This window comes from Ambystoma mexicanum, chromosome 5p (assembly GCF_040938575.1).
Source record: "Ambystoma mexicanum isolate Mex_15411 chromosome 5p, UKY_AmexF1_1, whole genome shotgun sequence".
Classification (NCBI taxonomy): Eukaryota; Metazoa; Chordata; class Amphibia; order Caudata; family Ambystomatidae; genus Ambystoma; species Ambystoma mexicanum.
In genome coordinates this window covers 1,351,538,209-1,351,561,776 of record NC_090930.1, presented here as the reverse complement: position 1 = coordinate 1,351,561,776, position 23,568 = coordinate 1,351,538,209, and the positions used below count along the sequence as shown (strand labels likewise).

General features: G+C 47.5%; 1 protein-coding gene across 1 annotated transcript in view; it reads right to left on the bottom strand.

Moving 5' to 3' along the window:
- Positions 1–23,568, bottom strand: part of MARCHF6 (membrane associated ring-CH-type finger 6) — a 2,224,824-nt gene that overhangs the window by 1,862,150 nt on the left and 339,106 nt on the right. The window contains exons 6-7 of the mRNA XM_069613753.1: positions 21,279–21,444; positions 6,355–6,547 (exon numbers count right to left, since the gene is read on the bottom strand). Of these exons, the coding sequence (XP_069469854.1) occupies positions 6,355–6,547; positions 21,279–21,444 (359 nt within the window). The remainder of the gene's footprint in view (positions 1–6,354; positions 6,548–21,278; positions 21,445–23,568) is intronic.

Below are 23,568 nucleotides of genomic sequence, written 5' to 3'. Positions count from 1 at the left end.
TTCTATCCCAGTCTCTTCCCAGGCCGCCCATTTGGGGAGTTCTCGAAGTTCTGGAAGATGCTTGTTACGCCATAGAGGTTGTTTCAGGGTTACCTTCCCTTCCCATCCCAGGTATCTGTGTTCGTCTATCCAGATCTGTGTTCTCCGAGCAGCCATTGTGGATGGGAATGGGCGTGTTTTCTTTTGATAGAGACTTTCTATTGGAGTGATCCCCTGCTCTGTCTGAGTATCTGCTCTGTTGTGTGGTAGTGCTGGGTCGTTGTGTAGGATGTCATTTACTACTGACATTTGGGCTGCCCAATAGTATGTTTGTATGTGAGGAAGTCCAATTCCTCCCTCCCATACTGAGCGCAGTAGGGTTTTCAGTGCGATTCGAGGATACCCTCCTCCCCTATAACAGTTTCCTAAGTGTCTCATCTAGTTTGCGGAATTCTATTTTTGGTATATATAATGGTGTATTCTGAAGGATGTATAGAAACCGGGATAGGGCCAGCATCTTGAACAGGGCAGCTCACCCGAGCAGGGTGAGCGGAAGGGTCATCCAGTGCTCGACATCGTTCACAAATCTATCCCTTATTGGATGGAGGTTTTTCTCTGCATATTCTGTGAGATCTGTCGTGATCTGTATCCCAAGATACCGGAACTGCTCTTTCTCGGTTTTATATGGGCAATTGTCTAGAGCCGCTACGTCAAGACCCTTGATCGGAAATAACAAGGATTTGTTATAGTTAATCCTTAGCCCGCTAAAGATCCCATAGGTGTTTAATATATTCGTAACGATGGGACATGAGACTGCTGGGTCGCTTAGGTAGATCAGAAGGTCGTCCGCATATAGGGACACTTTGTCCTCCCGGTTCTGTGCCCAGTGAAACCCCCTATAAGCCTGGGACACTCACCATTATCGCTAGTGGTTCAATTGCTAGTGCGAATAGCATCGCAGAGAGGGGGCAACCCTGTCTGGTTCCTTTCCCCAGCTTTATGGTGCGTGAGGACCAGCCATTTACTCTGATTTCTGCTGTCGGGAGTTTGACCCAGTTTGTGAAGTGGACTCCGAATCCCATTCTACCGATTATGAGCCATAGGGCCTCCCAGTGGACCGAATCAAAGGCTTTCTCAAAATCAATGGTGAGGAGTGCCAGTGGGTCCTGTAGGGATGGTGCTCTTTCAATGGCAGCTTGAAGTCTATGGATATTCATTTGTGTGGATCTCTGTGGCATGAAGCCGCATTGGTCCGGGTGGACCAGAGAGGGTATCACTGTTTGTAGCCTGTTGGCCAGTATTTTTGCCAGTATTTTGGCCTCTGTATTTATGAGAGAGATCGGTCGGTGGGAGCTGCATGCATCTGGTGGTTTGCCTTCCTTGTGTATTACCACTATACTGGCCTTCCTTAGATCCGGCGGGAGGATTCCTTTTTCCTTTGCGTGCAGGAACATTTTTAGCATGTGAGGCGCCACCTCTCTGGTGCCAACTTTCTTTCATACTTCCACTGGGAAACCATTGGGCCCCGGGGTTTTCCCATTTTGGAGCTGAGAAATGGCTGTTGCCAGTTCCTCCTCCGTTATTTCGACTTCCAGTTTTGTTCTCTGTGTTTCGTTTAGTGATGGGATAGGATGGTTAGTGTATCCAATATACTAGGATCCATTGAGGTCGTCGACGGGGCATATAGCTTCTCATAGTATGTTGCGAAGGCCTCCGCAATGCCAGAGTCAGTTGAGGCCCATTCTGTGTTTGTGATGCTTATACGGCGGACTTGAAGGTGACCCTCCTCTCTTCTTTCCAACCATGCTGGCCTTGTCTCCCATCTCGTATAGTCTGGCGCGCATGATTCTATGTGCCTGTTTCGCACAGGTCAGAGCGACGTTATGTAGTTTCTTTTGCGCCACTTGCAGGGATGTGTTGTCTTCCTCTGCTCCCGTGCTTGTGTATTTCGCCTCGGCACATTTCACCTCTGCTTCTGCATCGTCAACGTCTTGCTTATGTGTTTTTTGTGTGCGGTTGTCCAGCTCAGTATTTCGCCTCTCAGAGTTTCCTTATATGCTTCCCATACTATCTCCGTGTCACCCACTGAGTCTTGATTTAGTTCGAAGTATGTTGCGGTCGCTTCCTGGATCTTCTCTGTTAGTTCCGGAAATCCTAGATAGTATGCATTCTATCGCCACCTAGACGGAGGCTGAGGTCTCTGTCTCGAGCAGCATCGTGAGTGGGGAGTGATCGGATATCCCTCGGGGATGTAGAGTTGCATCCATTACCTTGTGTATGTTTTCACTGGGTAGAAAGAAATCGTCTAATCTAGACATCGACGAGTGTGCGCCGGAGTGAAACGAGAATTGTCTCTCCGCTAGATGAAGGTCACTCCATGCATCCTTCAGGCCCAGTGCTGACGTAAAAGTAGCAAGCTTGGTTGGTAGTGCCGGGTTTCTCCCCCTTATATGTGTGCGATTTTCAATAATGTTAATCACCTCATTGAAGTCTCCGCCCATTATCAGTGTATCTGCTGAGTTGTTAACTATAATCGGTTTAATATCTTCAATTAAGGCTGTCATGAGTGCTGGGGGTGAATAGACCGCCAACATGGCTATGGTTTGGTTCCACAGTGTGCCTTGCATGAAAACAAATCTGCCTCCCGGGCCTTGGGTTACGTTAGCTATGTCGATAGGGGTTCTTTTGTTTATCATTATTAGCACTCCCCTCGAGACCATGGAGAAGCCTGCGTGGATTACCGTCCTATACTTGGTGAAAAATTGGCAGTTTGTGCCTGCCAGATGCGTTTCGGTGAGCAACACTATATCTGGATCGTGCCGATTTATATATTGTATTACTAGCCTGCACTTTATGCTGTTTCCCAGGCCATTCACATTCCATGTCATGAAGGTGAGTTTCTTTGTATTATTTCCAGTCGTGGCCATTAATCTTTGGGTTTAGTTCTATATGCAGGTGGCCGCCTCTCGCAATCTTCGTGTATTCTGTGATTGATGTAGCCCTGCTGAACCAAGTGCCAACTGAATACCTGTGTAACGCCCAACTCCCCCTCCCCATACTCCATCCCCAACTGAAGCATCTGTCGCCCATTGAACAAAACGTTTAACCTATCAAACTAATGTTAAGTGCTTTAGCCTCTTTGGTATTAGGAACACCTCAGTATGCACTTGGTACTGTGGGGGGGGTTGTGCCGTACTAGGCTGTGGGCCGCCAGCATTCATTTTCTGGTTACTATATGTGTCAGGCAATTTTCGCTTGATCTTGTGCCCTGCATACTTTCATCATTTATCCACTTTTGCGTTTATTCGTCTTCTATCTGTATTGCTTCCATTTCTTGGCGGGGTGGCCCTTCTGGTGGTCCATTTAGCCGCGGCCTGTTTCTTCTCGCTTCTTGTCGTTTGCGTTGACCCCAGTCTCCCTTCAGATTTCTCTCTGCCCAGGTCCATGCTTCTTTAGGGTCGGTGAAGTGTATCGTCATGCCATTATGGTATACTTTTAGCTGTGCTGGGAACAGTAGACCATATTTCACATTCAGTGTCGGTAGGCGCTTTTTGACAGGGTCGAAGGATTGCCTCATTTTCTGCACTTCTCTGGTGAAGTCTGGGAAGAAGCCTATCCTGGAGCCGTTATGTGTTATCTCACCCTTTGTCCTGGCCATTTGTAACACCGCATCTCGATCTCTATAGTTAAGGATCTTTGCTACCACAGTTCGCGGTTGTCCTCCAGGTATCGGCTTGCCAGTTGGGACTTTGTGTGCCCTTTCTATTGAAAAGAGTTTCGACAAGGACTTGGGAGCAAATAGGTCGGCAAGCCATTGCTCTAGGAAAAGTTCCATGCTCTCCCCTTCAGCCTTTTCAGGCAGGCCAAGAATGGAAATGTTGTTCCTCCTTGATCTGCCCTCTCCCTCTTCCACCCTGTCCTCCAGTACCTTGATGCGTTCTAGTGCTCTATTCATTTGCTGGCCCATACTTCTCAGTTCGTCCTCTGCAACAGATATACGGGTCTCAGCCTCTCCGGTACGGGACGAGAGCTTCTGAAGATCATGGCGCAGCAGAGAGACTTCTGTGGAGATGCCGTCCATTTTGACTTCCATAGAGGTTCACGAGTTGGAAATGGCGTTCATCACATCTCTTAGGGATGGGTTTTCTTCAGGATTTTGTGTATCATCAGACCTGCTTGGTTCCATTGGCGGAGGGAGGGTGGTGGTTGTATATTGTTCCATTGTGCTTTGATTGGCCACTTTTTTAGCTTTTTCTGTGCCCATTACAGCAATTGTCTGTTGGCATGTTGTTGCTGTGTAGAGTGCAGAATTCAATGTTAGGGCTCGCAGTGTGAGGATGGTTCGCTTTGGGGCTAGTCTCTGGATCTCGCCTTCCTCTCTTTCTTGGTTGTAGGGGTTGTTTCAATCTATGCTCTGATTATTTGTGTTACTTGGGGGTGTCTTATCCAGCTGCTAGGATTGGATGGAGGTTTCTCCTTTTCTTAACTTTCCGGTTCTAGGGTATGCATGTCCCCCTTTGTCCCCCTTTGCACTTCCTGGGTCTCATTCGCCCAGGCTGCCTCTTGCTTTTCTGGCAGTTCGAGTTGGAGTATTTGTTCAGGCTGTCTGCTGCCTGCAGTCTTTTGTTTATGGATCCACCTTTGCCCCCCCCTCCTCACAGTTCTTGTTAGGTTAATAGTTCAGCCCGTGTGTTGGGCCGGCATAGACAGTGAGGTAGGCTGTGTGCAATACGGTCCCCTTGGTTCAATGTCCGGCGCTTGCACCCCACCTTCCCATCTACTTACCGGCTTATTGATGCAGGATGTCAGCAGGCGCTCAACGCTATACGGAGCGCCCGCAAATGCCCATACTCGTCTGGAGCGGGAGGCTGGGATGTCGCAGTCCAGCTCGTCTTCTTGGAGTCGCTCCAAACTCCGCCACTTTTCCCCAGGCGCAGAGCGGGAATCTGAGCTCGCCCACTCGCCCACACCTCGGGCCTGCTGGGTCCCCTATCGGGCACCCGCGTCCGTTCCTCGCTTCGTCCGCTTCAGCTGTGTCAGTGCACGAGGAGGTTCGCCCCTCCGGCGCTCGGCGGCCGCTTCAACAGAGACAAAGCGAAGCGCCGCCGGAAGGACCGTGTGCGTCTGTTGCTGCTGGGCTCCTCAGTATTTCTGCACCTCAGCTCTGTCCGCTTCCGAGGGTGCTGGTCTGTTGTGGCCGCTCCTCTTTCTTGGCGCCCAGCGGCCATCTTGGGTTCTCACCTGTGCTGGTCTCTGTACTTTCTCCAACAAATTTCTCGGGGTCCAGCCACTGGATTACTTCCCGACTTCAGCAATTTATGGCAGTAAATGTCTGCTCTTGATTAATGTAATTGTATGCCTCCTTCCTCGCGGTTTACTTCAGGATTTTGAAGGATTCTGCTGGTGGCCCGGGAGCTCACAGAGGTTACGTCTCCATGTTGAAGATGAAGTTATATCATTCGGTGAGCTGGGGGATCAGAATATCTTTAAAAGTTATGTCTGGTATATCTTCCTCTCATGGATTCCTCATCTACTATATTTATCTCTGAGCACATGTGTTCTTTGGACATTTTTCTGCTACCAGGGTGTGCAGTGCGGGTTCACATCTGCTCTGCAAGACTCCTCTATGCGCCCAGCACCCGACATGACATCAGGGCCAGTATACATTGAGGTGCCGCACCCAGTGACCTCTTTTCCACATTTTCCTCTCAAACACTCTGAAGCAAAGGGGCTGCAGAACATAAGAATCTGTACATGCAATCCGCTAAGTGGGTAGGATTGGGGGCGATGTATAATCCATGGGTGGAACATACACCAAAAAAAAAATTACAGAGAGGAAAGTAATAGTTCTTCTTAAGGATTCTTTCTTCCCATGGAATCCTTGTCTATGATAAGACTCCTACAGCAGTATGTGGGTCTAGAGGAGAAAGGAGAGCAAGACAACACCAACTATATCAGGAGAACAGACCTGTTTTAAGTAGATCATCCTGGCCGAAAGGGAATACAAGCAGTAATGTTTGCAAAGAGGCTTACATTTCCGTATCACAGTTGTACAGGTCAAGGAGACGTAGTAGATGGCAGCCCGCACCAGATGCAGCTGGTTTAATCATATTAGTCTACTAGATCTTGCCCACTTAACCTTTCAGTAAGACACATCTATGGTGTACAATTAGCATGAGGATAATGCAGTAACAGGGCTGCTCTTGAATAGAAAATACACAAGCCTACATCATTGCTTTCAAAGTTATGTGCAACAGATACTAATAAGTACGTCAAGCACCAGGCTGGGCAACAAAACACAATAACATCCATTGATGAAGGCGCAACACGACAGAATTGAAAAATATCTTTGGTATTTCTCTTTGCAGACATTACCTTGAGCACCATTGTTCGCATCAGCAGCATCTTCAACCACTGCATCCTCTTCATCTTCATTCTCTTCTTCCTCCTCTTCTGCCTGCTCTTCTTGGACCTCAGGGTTTTCACCCACAACTGCATTCTCAGCTGGTAGATTTTCTGGTTGATCGGGTGCAGCATTTTCAGCTCCCTCATTTACCGCAACCTGAGCCTGTCAAGATTTAGTTCAATATCCTAATTATCCAATTTGTTTCAAACCAAGTTTGTACAGTTAATAACTTTTACAATGCGAACTTGTAATGACAGCACCGTAATCTTATTTCTGGTGCTTGTATTTGCTTAGATTTGCATGTTGTGCACATAGTCCAACATCTTGTAGTAAATGCAGAGTATTATATCTTTTTTTCGAACTTCAAAAAGGGACGTTGACCTGGGCATGACTTACAGCATCCCTATTGTGAGATGTAGGCATGATCCTGCGTGACAAGACAACGGAGGGAGGGCAGGAAGACAGAGGGAGGCGAAGACAAACGATCTAACTAGGCCTTGTGTCATTCAGATAGTACAAGTGCGAGAACGAGAAGTGCAAGGGTAAAAAGGGGTGGAGGGTGTAAATGAGTGGGGAGGGGAAAACAGGGCAGCCAGGAAGTGCAGCCAGGGCAGCGAGGCTCTTGGTAGTGCAAGGAGAACAATAATTTATTAACACCAACCTCATCCTCCAGGTGTAAACAGTGTTAGGGGAATTTTCCTAAAGTTCACTTGAGGTACGACATCATAAAACTATCCCTTGGCATACAGGTTCCCAACTCTTATTACAAGTCTGTACTACTCAAGGAACCTTGGTAGAGTGGCGGAGCATTCAGGCTTATCATAGGAGGAAGATGTGAGCTGTAGTTAAGTACACTGAACCCAGTAAATACAATAGTCCAAAGAAACACTTGCACATAAAATGCTTTATTAAAATATACATTATATTTTCACAAGGAAGGTAGATAAATACTTAGTTCACATAACCAACACACATAGAAATTCTTAATAATACTTTTCATAGGCCATTGCTTTAATGGTAGTTGCTTGCGGTACAATTGTTACAGAGTTTGTTACTAATGACAGTTCTACCGTATTATCAGTACTACCGTGCACTCACGTTAAGACACATATATACAGTAATTGTATTTAGTTAGCAAAACAACATAAGATAGAGTCTATTAGGAAGGAAAATGGTTTGTAAATCACACAGTAGCATTGCTTAACGTTCTAGAGACACTTTTCGGACAAACTAAAGCTTTAAAGTCCAATCCCCAACTATACAAAAAAGTCAGTGTAGGAGTAGCAACAAAATCTTAAGAAGCAGCAGAACAAAATGTTCCTCAGGATACTTTTACTCTCTAGGAAAAATTAGTTGGAGAAATAACAAGGGTGACCCTGCAAAAGGACTCCCTAAAGGGACACAAGCTTGCAGCTTGGGTCAGAGGTAGAGCGGACACCCTGGACACCTCTTCATGCACTCCAATCACTCTGCAGCAACTTATATATGTATTGAGCGGCGGATTCGAACAGGGCTATCTGTGTGCTAGTGATCACTACTTGAAATTATAGTTGCACCAGTTTATGAATGCAAAAACTAGATAAATCAGGGGTGTCAGCAGCAATCATTCAAATCCCGCCAACCAATCCACCCTGGTTGGTACAAAATTAGAGTATGCAAGTGGAGGATGGGATGGTGATGCACTTAACACCATTAAAGTAACACTGATGAATGTAAGATCAGGTATTAATGGGTTTAATAAAACACAAACAGCAGACACGTGTTTCGACACAGAGGTCGTCTTCAAGGCACGAACAAATGTCATCAAAAGTATTCTGAAGGATGGCCGTGTTCGTAGTCACAGCAAAAGGGTCAAACTAATTGAGTAGTAGTGTTTTCACAAGACAGTCAATGCCGTAATGGCCGAATCATCTATAATGTTCGGTCAGTCAAGCTGCGCTGTAGTACAAGGGAAATCCCTGATCTTACATTTATCAGTGTTACTTTAATGGTGTTAAGTGCATCACCATCCCATCCTCCACTTGCATACTCAAGTTAAATTATACTTTTCAGTACCTTAGGTTAGAAGAAATGCTTGTAGCTGGATTCTCCTCTGTGCAGCAGCTGTTAGGGAGAATGTTCATTTTAGTGCTGTATTCCTCGTACCTTAGAGATCACCAAGCTCTTTTGCTGGACTTTAAGACTTTAATTTTAATCCTGGAGTCAGTGAGCCCTTTCTCTCACTCTCTCATGTGTTTTGAACTGATTTGGATTATTTGTTTACTTTGTTTTTGGAGTCTGACAAACTCCATAGGCATCTACTTTTTGTATGGTGACACACAGCACCTTCAGTGCAGTGTCACAGAGAAATCCTTTAGATTTCTCATACGGTTTGAACACCTTTTCTTGTGTGAACTATTGTTCCGAAGAATAGTAAAGTGAAATTGACTTGACTTACCTTTTCTTTTTGTAGGTCCAGCACACACCATCTTATGTGGAGTGCTGGGGGGTTACTTAGTAGCCCCTTATCCTACCTACTCATGTAATATTGTTTATGTTACCCTCACTACTTTAAATGGCTGGTGGCAGTGGTTTAATTTTCCTACCATTGTGCTTCTCTACCGCAAGCTGAATCTTCATGGGTGACCATTTTGTCAAAATGGCCCGGTCTTCTTTTTTCGCCATTTTCTGTTTGTGAGGTCTTTCTTGGGTTTTACTCTGCGCGGCAAGCCAGGTTTGAGCCCTTTGTTCGTTTTGCCTTTGGCAAGGTTCAGTACTGAAACTGCCTCTGGCTCCAGTAAGTCTGGAAGAGCAGGAAGTGAGGGAGGTTCCCGGAACTCCCCTGTCCTTTGTCTTTAGGAATGCCTGAATGCACCCAGTCCCGATTGGCTAGCTGGCTGTCCTTGCAGGACAGCCACCCTGATGTTTGAGTGACAGCTAGGCTGTGCATGAATGGGAGAAACCTGCTTAAAAGGCGAGGGTTTTGGCACTGAAGACCGAGTCGACCACTGGGAAGACAACCTGTTAAAGAAACCGTGAACGAAGCTTGCTGCATCCTGCTGGACCTTTGAATTGCCCAGTGAAGCCCGGCTGCTGTGCTGAAACTCCTTTTTCTGATCGGCAAGAGAAGCTCCGGAAGGGGCGACTTCTTCCCTTGGGTGAGTGGGTCCAACTAACGCAGAGACAAACTCCACTTACTTCTTTGCTGCTGTAAGAACCGAGTGCCAGGGGTCAAGAAATCCGTAGTCAAGTTCAACGTCTGTGATCCGGCCAGAAACTCTAGGAATCTCCCCAGGACCCTCCAGAAGCAGGACGACCAGAGCTAGAGTCCCCTCACCAGAGTGCAGGACTCAAGGAGTGACGGAAGCCCAACTGGTATCCAAGATCCCCGGTGGTGCTGTTTACTGCAGGCTGAAACAGAAAAGTGTTGCTGACCTGAAAAGAGCCCGTAGCTGCCGCCGACCTCGCAATTGCTGCCGCAGGAGTCATCCAAATGTCCTCCCCCTCTTGTCCCCACGACTGAGGACTGGGAACCCAGGATCTGCATCGCAGCAACCAGACAGAAGCCAGCTGGACCACTCTTCTTCTAACCTAAGGTACTGTTCCGACAGGGGTACTTACCTCTGTGTCGTTAGCTTTCTTCTTCTCAGTTGAAACTTGCAGTAGCTGCTTTGCAAGAGTTGATTCCAGCTCTACCCTTCACAATTGTAACAGCATGTGAACCTACAGTGATTTTTCGTCCACAAACTCTAACTTTGTGGAAGACTTTGCTATCTAAGAAGTGCCTCAGCTCCATAGACTGTGCTCCAATTGACTTTGGCTGTCCTGGCTTCCTGCAGCCTCTTCTAGTCCATTTGACTTTGATACCTACTGTCCCTCATAGGTGATTTTGAACTATTATTGCTGGAAAAGGTTTTAATCTAGATTTCATTGGAAGATTTTAAGTGCTCACATGCTCGGAGAACCAGTTTAACCTTTTTCCTTCCCTTAACCTTTCCTTTCTGCAAACCTCAGAATCTACAAAGTGTACTAGTGATATATAAATGCCATTAGTGTCCTAGTTAGTGAAGTCCCCTCCGGGTGTAGGAAGTGTGTAAGAAGCATCTCTAAAGAGCATCTACTAGCTTTGGGTTGATTCTGGCAAAGTATTTTAAAGTGCATTTGATTGTTACATATATTGCCTTTTCTAAGGAATGCTCATTTAAAAACGACTGTTAAATAAATAATTATTTATAACAAAAACCTTGAGTATAAAAGTGTTGCTTAGCTACAGCTCTACAGCTCACATGTACCTCTCTTGAGATAAGCCTGGCTGCTCAGTCACACTACCAACGTGTGTAGTACAGGCCTATAACAATAGGTGGGCTACCTAATACAAAGAGGACAAGGGTTACTACATCAATTCTTGCCTGACAGCAGCGACGTACCCGATCTCCCGATTCCTTGGTCTGGTGATGAAAGGAAGGACTCTGAACGGGATGTCGCAGCAGTAGAGGTAGAGAGAGAGAGAAAGAGAGAGGTAGAGAGAGAGAGAGAGAGAGAGAGGTAGAGAGAGAGAGAGACGTAGAGAAAGAGAGAGAGGTAGAGAGAGAGAGGTAGAGAGAGAGAGGTAGAGAGAGAGAGAGAAAGAGAAAGAGAAAGAGAAAGAGAAAGAGAAAGAGAAAGAGAAAGAGAAAGAGAGAGAAAGAGAAAGAAAGAGAAAGAGAGAAAGAGAGAGAGGTAGAGAGAAAAAGAGAGGTAGAGAGAAAAAGAGAGGTAGAGAGAAAAAGAGAGAGGTAGAGAGAGAGGTAGAGAGAGAGGTAGAGGGAGAAAGAGAGAACCCGGTCAGTCGGCAGTTTTAGCGCCTTTTTCTGAGCACCAACAAGAGCGGTATTCGCCCAGTCGATCTTCACTTCTGGAGTCGTGCACTCCGGTGAGGGGGCTCGGATAAGTCGGATCATGTCGCTGGAGGTTCACCACAAAGAACAACCGTGATTGAAATGGGGAAGATCGAAATGGGGGTAAAAAAAGAAAGGCACCACCATGTTAGAACATGGGTGATCCTATTGTGCACAACCGAGACTGAATACAGCCTGCGGTAAAAAAAAAAAAAAGCATAATAGTTGGTAGAAAACGTCGACTGCCACCAGCTATAACCAGAGGGTTACCTTTGGGACAAAAAAAGTCACAGGAACAGAGAGAAGGGGGATAACTCGGTACCCCGTTAGCACTCCATATGAGGTGGTGTGTGCTAATCTCATAGTATAACGTTTGAGGAGGGATACAAAGTATCCCTCTATCCTTAAGGACTGTAGTTCGTAAGGATAAAGAAAGGATAAAGAAAGAATCTCTAAGGAGAACCTTTGGTGTTCCCAGCAACACTGCCCATAAGGAGCTATACGATGCAAACGTTAAACACAGATGCCTTTAAAGAGATATGGAGGAAAGCAGACTCCATAGTAAAGGTATAACACAGAACAGAGTTCCAAAAGTCAGAGCAAATAAGAATGAATGAAGGGAAAAAGGCTCCACTCATTCAGGATAGAAAGTAAAAGATCCAGAAGTCCAGCAAAACATGCTGGTGGTTTCAGTAGGAGGGGAGGTGAAGCATAAAAATGATAAATCTCCCTAACAAACAGAACTCCAGGTAGCCGCTTTGCAAATAGCCTCTAAAGGAATATTTGCAATTAAAGCCATAGTAGCCCTGTGCCTCAAGTAGAATGTGCTCTAGGCGTAAAAGGTAAGGCTCTCTTTGACATAGTAACACATTTAGATACATTTAACTATGCATTTAGAGATTGCCGACTTATAGACAGGATCCCCTTCTCTACCAGTGGCAACTGAGACAAAGAATGTATCTGTTTTCCGAAGTGGTTTCGTCTTATTGAAGCAATACATCACTGCTCTGCTGACATCTAGTGTATGGGGGCGTCTTTCAGCTGAATTAGTAGGATTCTTAAAGAAAGATGCAAGTTCAATGGACTAGTTTACATGGAACTTTGAGATGAATGTGGTGCGAAGCGTGGATGCGTACGCAAAACCGTACCCCTTGGGCATCGTTTGGGGAAACCTGGAGGCGTAGTCGGCACATTGCGTGCTCTCCAGTGTTGCAAAGAGGTAGATGTCTGGATGCTCCCATTCTGCAAAAAACATGCACAAAATATGTTTGCATAAAAGCCATTGGTGTTCTACGGGTAGCTGAAAGTCTTTGCTTTGCAGAAGAGGGCTGAGTCTTTGATAGGTTTAATAATGAGCGAGGCCTGTGTCTAGGGCTTAAAACTGGAATTTATAAGCCATGCATGACGTTTCAAGAGTTCCTTCAGCCAACACCCTATCGGCAGTTTCTGCAGAGTCTAGCTTGTTCAATATATTCTGTGTAACTGGACGTTCCTCATGCATCACTTCAAGTAGCTGTGACCTTGTACGTTACGGTACATTCAGCAGACCCTTTTGCCTCATTGGACATCACTAAAGCTAGCAAGGAGTGTGGTACTGTAGGCAGCAGAAGTGATAAGTTTGCCCAGGGCGTAAAGTATTTTTGCAATCTTTATCAGGGGGAGCTTCATATGAAGACAGGAGCACCCCTGAACGTTTTCTAGTCATGGTAACGACTAGGGAGTCTGGGACGGAATGCCCCCGGATATAGAGAGGATTTACTGCCCAAGCAACAGAGGGCGTAAGCAAGGTGGGGGCAATGTGCTTTTTAATAGAATTAAAAAGCCGGATAGCTTAGCTGACTGGAACTTTTTCCTTGAGGATATCCTCAACAAACTCCAAATCAGGCACCACCTACTGAGTGGCAATCTTAAAATGGTCTGCTGCTTTCCTAAGGATAGTGTTGAACATAATTTGATCATCAATAGGGGAAGCCTCCCGGGGTTGGGATACAGAAGGAGCGCCCAAAAAGATATCTGTCTCAGATTCATGAGCGGGGTAATGAGCAATTTCGCTGGTCATCTGCGGGGATCCAAGCATCTGGGTCGTAAGAAATAGGGTCTTGGGAGCCATCATCCTGATCTGGGACGTAGTAGATGTCATAGTCCTGATCATCTTTAAAAATGTCTTCAGAGGGATCAGGCAATCTTTGTGTAGGAGAAGAGGAGCGAGACTCATGAGAGTGAAGCCTAGGAGACTTTGAGGGTCTAGGTGCTTCATCAAGCTTTCCTGAAAAATCAATAAATTCAGACACACTGTTCATATAGTGTTCAAATATCTCCCTAGTCCAGGCAGTGGATGAGGAAGCTTCTGGAAGAGAGAAAGCCGAGTCAGATGGACCAGGGTCAGTAGACTTTTGTAGGGCTTGGGACAAGGGAGAGGAGGCCTTGGCATACCATGCAGGCAAAGAAGGGATTTTGGGGTGCGTTTTCACTAAAGAAGCACGTTTCGGTGAGTATTTCGACACAGAGACATGCACCGTACCTTTAGGGATAGCACCCAGTGAAGCAGAAGTCATTGTACCATGCGACAACCACAACGGCGGAGGCACAGCGGACCCTGAACCCTCAAGTCCAGTGGGCCCTGCCGAAACTGTCGATGGGCCTATGGGTGCAGAAGGCTTTACGACAAGTCCGTCGAAGGAGGCCGAGGGGTTGTGTGCTTGGCCTTTGGAAAAGAAGTGTGCCCTTGTCGCCAAGGTGGGATTTCCCCATCGCACTGCAGATGGCATGCTTAGAAGGGCTGGGGATGGGCAGGCGGAAGTCAGCCGACTCCACAATAACATCTTCAGACTACGAATCGGAGCCAAGGCTGCTTGAGGAAACCTTGTCCATGGCGAGGGCGCCAGCGGGAGAGTGACTCTCGGCCTGCATCGCATAGGCTGCCCACTGCTTTTGTAAACCTTTCTTTGAGCATTTTAGGCCTCGAGTTTAAATGTTTTGCAACGCGGCTTGTCATGGTCACGAGGTAGACAACTATTACACTCCCTGTAGGGTCCTTCCACAGAAACGTCCCGTTACAGGAAGGGCAACATTTAAAAGGAGTTCTCTCCATGATAGTGTGGAAAAGCAGGTAGATGAGGAAAGGAAGTAGAGGGCAAGGAAAGAAAAAGGCATTCTCTTAAGATAAGTTTCAAGAGAAAAGATGACTCCACTTTCCCTACTGTAAGGCCGAAGGCTGAAGGTCAAGGCCGACATCAGTGTCAAAGATGCATAAAATAGCAATAATGTTCGTAACACCAGCCCTGCATGCAAGCAACCGAGCAGAAGGGCAGAGAAAAACAACCTGGGGGACCTCGTTGCGTGAAGGCTCTTGGGTACACTACACGTCACATTAGAGATGGTGTTCGTCACGCCCATGTCGCCGCCCCTTTCGATCTTCGAAAAAAGATGCAATACTCTGCAATTATCATTCGATGTCAGACTATAAGCACATCATACGATTCTAAGGAGATTCACAAGCATCAGATCTTTGAACAGTTGGAAGCAATTCAAGATAAGTAAAGCACTTGGCAATTAACACTTGGAATCACTGTTTCAGGAAGGAATGAAATGAATCAAAACCAACAAAGAGCAGATAAAACTTGCATTAAATTCACAGAGGCATTAGGCTTTAGTAGTCCATCCTTATCTAGTTAATTAGAAGGTACTCACTTTTGTGACTAACGTACTCCTAGTGCATAGTCCCCTTTCCACCATACTGTATGGGTCGTCCCTCGTTAAGGACAGGAAACAATCTTTTTAACCAAAAAAAATTGTCTTCCCCTTTAAATTTAGATGTAAGCGGGGGCGCGTTTCCCTGACTCCTGGTGAGGCCTGCTAAATGCCTTTTGACCACCGGGTTGAAGGATGAAAACACCTCCTCCTCCGAGTTCCCGTAGGCACTGATGGCCGCTAAGTAGGTGCGGCATGTGTTTATTTGCACTCGTGAGTGTGCGAGGTGTTCAGAGAAGGATAGCACATTGTCCAATGAGCATGTGAGAGGATCAACCTCCTTGGACTCCGCCCAGTGGAAAAACCTAGTCCACTTGCGACCAGGAGCCAGTACAAAAGCATCGCTCCTAGCCCCCTGAATTATTTCTAGGTTAGCCTGGGAAAGACGCAGATGCTTGAATGTGACCTGTTCAGGAACCACGCTGCAATCGCTAACTTCTGCAGGGTGGGGTGGATGACTGTGCCCTTCTTTTGCGACAGTAGATGAGCTGGGCCCAGCGAAAGGTGAATCGAAGTTGGTCCAACAAGCTGAGCAGTTCCGAGAACCAGGGCCTATCTGGCCACCAAGGAGCTACCTGAATGATGCCGAGGTGCAGGTACTCCCTTATCTTGCAGATCACCATGTGTACCAGGGGAGTGGGAGGGAACGCATATGCGTTGTCATGATTCCCAGCCCTCCAAGATGTCAGGCTGGAGCCAGGCCACGATCACCTACATGGCCTTCAAGGGCCTCTCCATCCCTCCAAAGTCCCACTTGGAGCCAGACCTGGTGCTTGTGGCACCAGACTCACTCACTCCCATAGGATAACATTGGGGATTGGACTTGTAGTGCATTGATGGGGACACGATGGATGCCCCCACATTATTACGGTTCCCAGAACTGCATGTGCAGTCTAGTCTTTTGGGTGTGGTTCAGCCCAGACACCTGGGATACCCAGAGACTATTTAAGCCACGCCCAGGCTGAGAAACATGCTTTGTGTTTTCTGCACCTGCAGCGTGACACTCACCGTGTTCGAATCGGTCTCCAGTAGGCCTGCATCTTTCTTCTGCGCTCAGCTCCTGCAAGAACAAGAACACTGTTAGGAACAGCCTTACCTTGCGGCGCTTCTGCCCATCATTCATCACTCCTTCTGTTCTGCGGGCATCTTCGGCGGTGTCATTCCCATCCTGGCACGCCGCTTCCCAAGGAAAAGGGAAAAGAACAGAAAAAAGGCATTAGTAAGCATTCAGCAAATCTTCGTTTATTTTTAAAGACTGTACGAGCTTCAAACGCTTAACTGAATTCCAGCCGCTCTGGGGGAATTCTGTCTCCGGAACTTCTCATCCATCTGCAAGAGGGAAAAGACACTCCAGGTTAGCGTGGAAACATCTAGAGGCGACACATACCGCGCTACTCACCGCATTTCTTCTTCATAACCGGCATCCACGCTAACAACGTTGCGGAACCTAAAAGACACCAAAAAAAAGAACTCGGTTCAATACAAATACGAAAGGGGTGCATCGCGCTCTCACTCACCATCAGCGCTACTCATCTCAGCAGCACGTCGCCATCCCCGGACGCCGGCCATCATCTAAGGAAGGAAAGGAACGAAGTTAGAGAACTGTGCAAAAGACTCATACTTACCTGTCGGACTCTTGCCAGTGAAGTAACTAGACAGCAACAAGCCCGCATCAATCAACGCGCCCCTGCGCTGAAAGCAGGACGGAGAGCACACTTTCCAAGAAAACAAGGTGAGCTGTGTATCAAAGGGAAGGGTTGGACCCCGGGGAAGAAGGGGTTCAAGCACACAGAAACAATAGGGAGTTAAACTCTACCAATCCTGTGTTTCAGGCCCAGTCTACCGTTGAGTAGACACCAGGGAAGGGTTTGAGGTCGTAAGAGGTCAGAACAGGCCGAGTGACGTCCCTGTGGATACCAGGTGAGCGTTACAGCGTTCATGCTGTTCCACGGGACCTGTAATGCATCTCCCAAGGAACCGGGACCCTGACCCTGCCAGGATGCAAACTGAGGGCTCTTCCTGTTGTACCATGTGGCGAAGATGTCCACCTGTGGATGACCCTATCTGTTGAAGATCGCCTGTAAGACCTGATTGCTCAATTGCCATTCGTAATTGTCCGCACCCAACCTGCTCAGCCGGTCCGCCTCCAGGTTGGTTTTCCCCCGGGAGGTGGATTGCCGTCAAGTGAATGCCATTTGCCAGGGCCCATTCCCACCTGCTGACTGCATAGAAGAGGGGACCTGGTGCCACCCTGCTTGTTGATGTAATACATGCTGGTGGAGTTGTCCGTCTCAACAAGGATCGTTTGGCTACTGATAAGCGGTAAGAAGGCCTTGAGCGCCAGCCGGACTTCAGCTCCAGCCAATTGATATGTGCCCCCTGTTCCAGAAGAGACCAAATTCTGTGGACGCTGTGATTGTCCAAGGTCACTCCCCAGCCTTCCAAGGAAGAATCTGTGGTGATGGTAACCTATGGAGCTGGTTGTCGGAATGGTCTGCCTACCCTCAGGTTGAAGTCCATGCTCCACCAGACTAGGTCCTGGTGGAGAACAGGAGGAATGCTGACTAGTTCCGCTTGGGAACCCCACTCCTGATTCCATGAGGCTACGAAGTGCAACTGCAACCTCTGCATTTTGAGCCTTGTATAAGTAACTGTCAGAAGAAATGCCGCCATGGTACCTAGAAGGTGCTGGTAGCACCAAGCTGAGGTCACCGATCTGATGAGAAAAATGGCTTGCGGCTCTCTTGTTGGCTGCAAACTTGTCTTCCGAGGGAAAAACTCTCTCGGTTCTCGTATCCCAGATCTGTCCCAGGAAAGCGAGGCTCTGCATGGGCTCCTGCTGTGACTTCTTGAGATTGATGGAGAATCCCAATTGTGTAGCGCATTCATGAGGGCGGAGATGTGTTGTACCGCCTCCGGTGAGCTCGCCCCGATGAGCCAGTCGTCGAGGTATGGCTATACATGGTGGCCCTGGGCACTGAGAAGGGCTGCCACTGCATTCATTAGCCTGGTAAAGACCCTGGGGGCTGAACTGAGACCAAAGGGTAGAACCCTGTATTGGAAGTGAATGCCCATGATACTGAACCTCTGGAAGGACCGATGGGGCTGCCAAATCGGGACATGCAGGTGTGCGTCCTTCAGATCCAGGGAGCACATCCAGTCTCCCTTGCACAGTGCCTGCACAATAAGCGCTGGGGTAAATATTTTTAACTTTTGAAGCGGAAGGGAAAAAGGTTCAGGGTGGAAAGGTCCAACACAACTCTCAGGCCAGCCTGGTTCTTCTTCTGTATGCTGAAAAATCTGGAGTAGAAGCCCATGCCTCACTGGGAGGCTGGGACTTCTTCCACTGCCTGACTCTGTACCAGCGAGCGAATTTCCACCAATAGAGTTGTTGTCGCAATCTGTGGGCGTGGAAGAGAGGAGTGTGGGGAGGGAGGAACCAGAAGGCGGTATCCAGAGGAACTACTGATAGGATCCAGGGGTATGCAAACCTTAGGCGCCACTGCTGTGCGTGAAGGGCAAGCCTGCCCGCCACCATAGACATGTGGACCCGGAAGGGAGTGGCATGCCTTCTTTCCCTTTGAGGCTGTAGTGGGGAGGGGGAATCAAAGAAGCCCATATTCACCGCCTTGTGCGGTTTGCAGCGGTGTTGACTCAGATCGGTCCGGCTGCCTGGACCATCGTTCTTGGAAGCCCCGGAACACGCCAAAGGCCCAGCCCTTGTCGGAACGCTGGTGCGTTTGACTATAGGTCTTGGGTGTAGGCTTTCTGAGGATGAACAAAGATTTTGCAGTCTGGGAACTGTTGTTGTTCTTATCCAGTTTCTCACCCATGGTGGAATGGAAGAGGTTGTTACCATCGAATGGAAGGGCCAATATGCGTTCCTGCATGTCCGGGTTGAACTTCGTAGCTCGGAGCCAGGCCGTCCTTCTCATGACCGTCGCTATGACGATGGCACAGCCTGATATCTCTATGCGCACCAATATGGACTCCATGATGTCCTGAGCCACCAACTTCGCTTCTGCCAGCCCCGCCTTGCAGCGTTCCCGACTGTGTACTGGAAGTTCCGGAAGGAAGTCTGCTATTTCCCACCAAAGCTTCTGGTTAACGGCTGCGAGCATGGCATCCGCGTTAGGCTGATAAAGGTGCAGGGAGGCGTTGGAATAGACCTTCTTTCCATACGCCTCAAGATCTTGCCCTCCTTGCCTAACAGAGCAGAGGACGAGGTGGCCAAGGAGATAGAGGTCATGGCAATCACAGAGGAGTGTGAAAGAGGGTGTGCCGACAACAAGAGTGTATCCCCCCTCCAATTGCCTGTATTGGCGATGAGGTCCCTGTTGGTGGGCTGCGCTGAATGAGGTTTCAGCCATCCCTTTTTTGCCAAGGCGACAACGTCCTTCTGCATCAGGATTCCAATTGTAAAGGCGGGGTGGAGTGTGAGGACCTCGGCCAGGACCCCCGCCTCGGGCTGTTGGAGCCCCAGGTATTCTGCCAAACCTGCAAGTCGTTGATGGAAGGTCCTTGGCTGAAGATGTTGTGTCGGGGTGGTCCTCCTCATCAGTGTACAGCAGGGTATCCGGCTGGTCTAGCGCCCAGGTAGCAGTGTTGGGAGCCAAAGGCTGAGGTTTGGAGACCGGAGCCGCAGGCTGCTGTGGCGGCTGGTGTGGAGCCGCCTGAAATGTAGGAGGCATGGGAGCTGGAATCGAAGGGCCCAGCGTGGGCAGCTCGGGCTGCGCAGGGTGGCGGAGGGACAGGAGGCAGCATGTCCCTGATAACATCCCGAAGGATGGAGCTTGTAAGAGGGGACGTCAGAAGCGAGAGGAACTTCTAACAAAAACAAAACAAAACAAAAAAACTGTCCTCTCAGGCTGGTGGGGTGGCAGGTGGTATTGTAGCTGCCGGGGCCTCTGCGTACTCTGCCTTGCTGGTTGTGGGGGATATATGGCCTGCTACGCTGCGGTTAAGCTGTAGGCCACATACCTGGTGAAGACCAGTCCCACCTGGAAACTCGATCTACCTGTTCCCCGAACGGGGATAGTGTCGGGCGAGCAGCCATCTTGTCTGGCGCGGCGACCATTTTGTTGAGCTGCATGCCATGTGCCTGCGTCGCGGTGCCTGGCTCACTGGGACGGCCTCCTCCAGAATTCTTGGCGGTGGAGCATGAGGCCTACCCTGCACCTCAGGACAAGGCCTGGTAGGCGTGGTGCCCTCAGTAGAGTCACCGGTAGTGCTGCGTACAGGCGCCCCCTCAGACATTTGTCCGGTAGTAAGGCGTAGCCCCTCGGGTCGACACCTGGTAAAATAACCTTGTGGTCCCTCAGCACTGTCTCCAGAAGGATCTACTGACCCCTTGGCTTGGCGGCCGGTAGTTGAATGAGCCTCGGTGTCCATGCTAGTTTGAGAATCTGAACGGTCCCTCCTACTTGGCCATATCCTAGGAAAGGAGTAGCCCTTGCGGGGTGCAATGGAAAAAAGCAGTCCTACCTTGGGCCTTGACTTGTGTCTGACAAAGTTCTTCAAGTGCTCTGGAGGAGACTTCGCGAAGAGCTCCCTCCACCGAACTAACCTGTTCTTCAGAGCCCGCGGTGTAAGCGCGTTACAACCTTCCCAGACGTGGTCGGGGCCAAGGCAGAGGAGGCACAGAGCGTGGGGTTCAGTGTGGTGCTGGAAATGCATTGGAGGGGCAGGGTCTCCATGTCCCTGTCCTGTAGTCCTTTTATCATGTGTGTTCTGTGTTATTTTCTGCACAAGAGTTCATGAGGGACTCCTGGTAGTGCAGCTCTTCCTCTTTTTGGTTTGGTGAACAGATCCTTGGGATACCCTTATGGCACCCATGGGTGGGGGTACAATCCTGTACCCCTAGTGAATGTTTTTGGGCACCTGTGTGTGGCCCACAGAGAAGGGTATGGGCTGGTGGCAGCTCCATGCTGAATTTGACAGATGCTCCGAGTATCCTCCATTTTAGGATACCCAGGCCCTGTCATGGGAATTAGTGGATTCCTGATAGGAGACAAGATGGCCCCGTGGCCTCTTGCTTTCTATTGCCTGTTACCTTTTTTTCCCAAAGTCCTAGGAAGCCCAGACTCTGTCCCTTCCCCCTGACTGACTGTTGTGTGGAAGTTCCATATATGGTACACATTGGTTTGGCAAGAGGTTCCCAAGAGTCTGGAAACAGATTTTCAACACATTTTCACATATGTTCTCCCCTTTCATGTGTGGAACTCACAGGGGAAGTGCTTCCAGTTAATGTCATCAAACAAATTTCAAAAGCACTATATTTTCTTTACCTCATTCTGCAGTCCAACAACATTGACAGGCTGTTGATTCTGTTCCAACCAAGGAGGAGCTCCACCATGCACTATTTGTTCTCTTAACCATACTAAGCTAATAAATGCGCAAAGAGTGCATGTCACCACGAAACAGCCTTGCAAACAGTCTGCCAATAAATTCTCTCTGCAAAAAAAGAAACAAAAAAGTCCATAATTTGTCACATTAAATTTAAACCCATACAAGATATTTTGCATTTTCGAAGCATCATTAGTTCCAGAGAAGCTCCCTGAACGAAAGCATGTAAAGGCTAACAGAAGACTATACCTAAAGTATAAAAAGGGCACAAGCTGTTATCTAGACAAAATGCCCATTTAGAATGAGGCCAGCACTTATTTTACTACTACAAGTTTGCTTTATCATGTTTTAGGTTCTGCCATAGACGAATGTTCATAATTAAATTCGACTTACAGGAGCAGACCTCAGGTTTATCTCGATTAAAGAGAAGTTTAGCCGATTTTTAGGTTATGACATGGAGGCAAGTATTATGCTTTAACATCTTACTATTCTTACAGAAGAATAAAATAGAAATTTAAACATTTCCAGCATTTCTGGGCATTAATATGGTTTCCCGGTCCTATGTGAAATTACCTTTTTTTAAAGTTCAAGAGAAAACTATGATTTTCTTCGACCGATTTTCTTTTGATCGGAAAACCGGAATTGTAAAGGTCTTTTCCTCTTGAGACCTTTAAAATGCGTTTTTACCTTTTTTTTCAATATTCGGGGGCTTCACCCGCACCCTGACCCCCCCCCTTTCTATACCCCCTCTCCCGTGGGATTACAGCCCCAGCCCCCTCCCCCACCCACAGAATTTCACCCGCAATCCCCTCCCCAATCCCACCCCCCTGTCAGCCCCTGCGGGTGCACTTGTGCATGGCAGGGGCGTGTCAGTTAGATATAGAAACACTGCTCTGTTCGGTCACGGAGCGGTCTTTCTAAATCAACCTTTCAGTGAAAAGATCTTTATAAAAAAGATCGTTTCACTGGGAACGGGTTCCCCAATGGTTTAAACTTGAACATGTGATCTATAACCAATGCAATTCCATCTCAGTCTTTGGATCAATTACGGTCCTGAATCCTCGATTTTTGTTAGTTGCTCTTTCAAGGAAGAAAGTCCTACCTCCTGTTAGCTCAATTTTCATGTTATTGCCTATGAATATGGAGTGGGGTGTGTTGGAAGCATGGGTGTTAAGTTAATTAGCGTTATTGAAAATATACTTTCTGCCTTTGTTTTAGTATGGCGAGCACTCCTTCTCGTATTTGGTCTTAGGAAAGTCATTTCCCTGTATTCATTGCTAATTTCCGTAGGACATGCACAAGCTGCTGTTACTCAACTGACAGGAGGCCGAGATCATCATAGGTTGTGGGGAGCATGGTGCCCATTATACTTGTGGAACACCATGCCCCCTGGAGTATTGCTTTTTCATTATTTTGTTCTCACTGTTTATCTCTGGTATGTGTTACGACAGTTGTTCTAAAGTCTGCCCAGGGGCTTTATAAAACTATACCTTGGGCAATACAGAAACTCCAACACTTAGTAGAAGGCTGTACTACCCGAGGTGCTGGCAGCAATGACAGAGCAGCCAGGCTTATTTTAGGAGGGAGAGAGGGCTGTAGATAGTTAAGAAGAACTTGTAGCATTCCTATGGTCCGGAGAAACACTGATGTATTGTATACATAATGGTTTATTTTATACATACATAGGCAAAGAGAATTCTTTAGAAAGATAAGTACTATTATCATTCATACACACAGTTATGAAAACCGACACAATACTTATGATTTGCAAACCAAAGTATAAACCTTATTTAGAATAGCAGTGTGCAGTTCAAGGTGAGTAAAAGCTAACTATACACATTTAGAATGGCAGAATGCTACTCATGGGGAGTAAAATCTCATTAATAGACTTAGAATGACAGGACGTAATTCAAGGTAAGCAGACCCTAATGGTAATAACCTACAATGGTATTCAGTTTCAAGAATATTATAATTATGCCAACACTGTTACAAGTATACATCTTGAAACATATGCAACGTATTCTTCTTTCAGAATAGATACAGTTACACAAACATTACTTTCTAGAATGAAGTTCAATGGCAAGTAAATAACTTGTATACTTTTCAGAGGGGCAGTCACCTACTCCTGGATACGTAAGAACTTGGGCTACACATTTAGAATGGCACCAAGCTATTCAATGTGAGTAAAACCTTACTGGTCATGAACTCTTACACTATTTCTATTACAGGAAT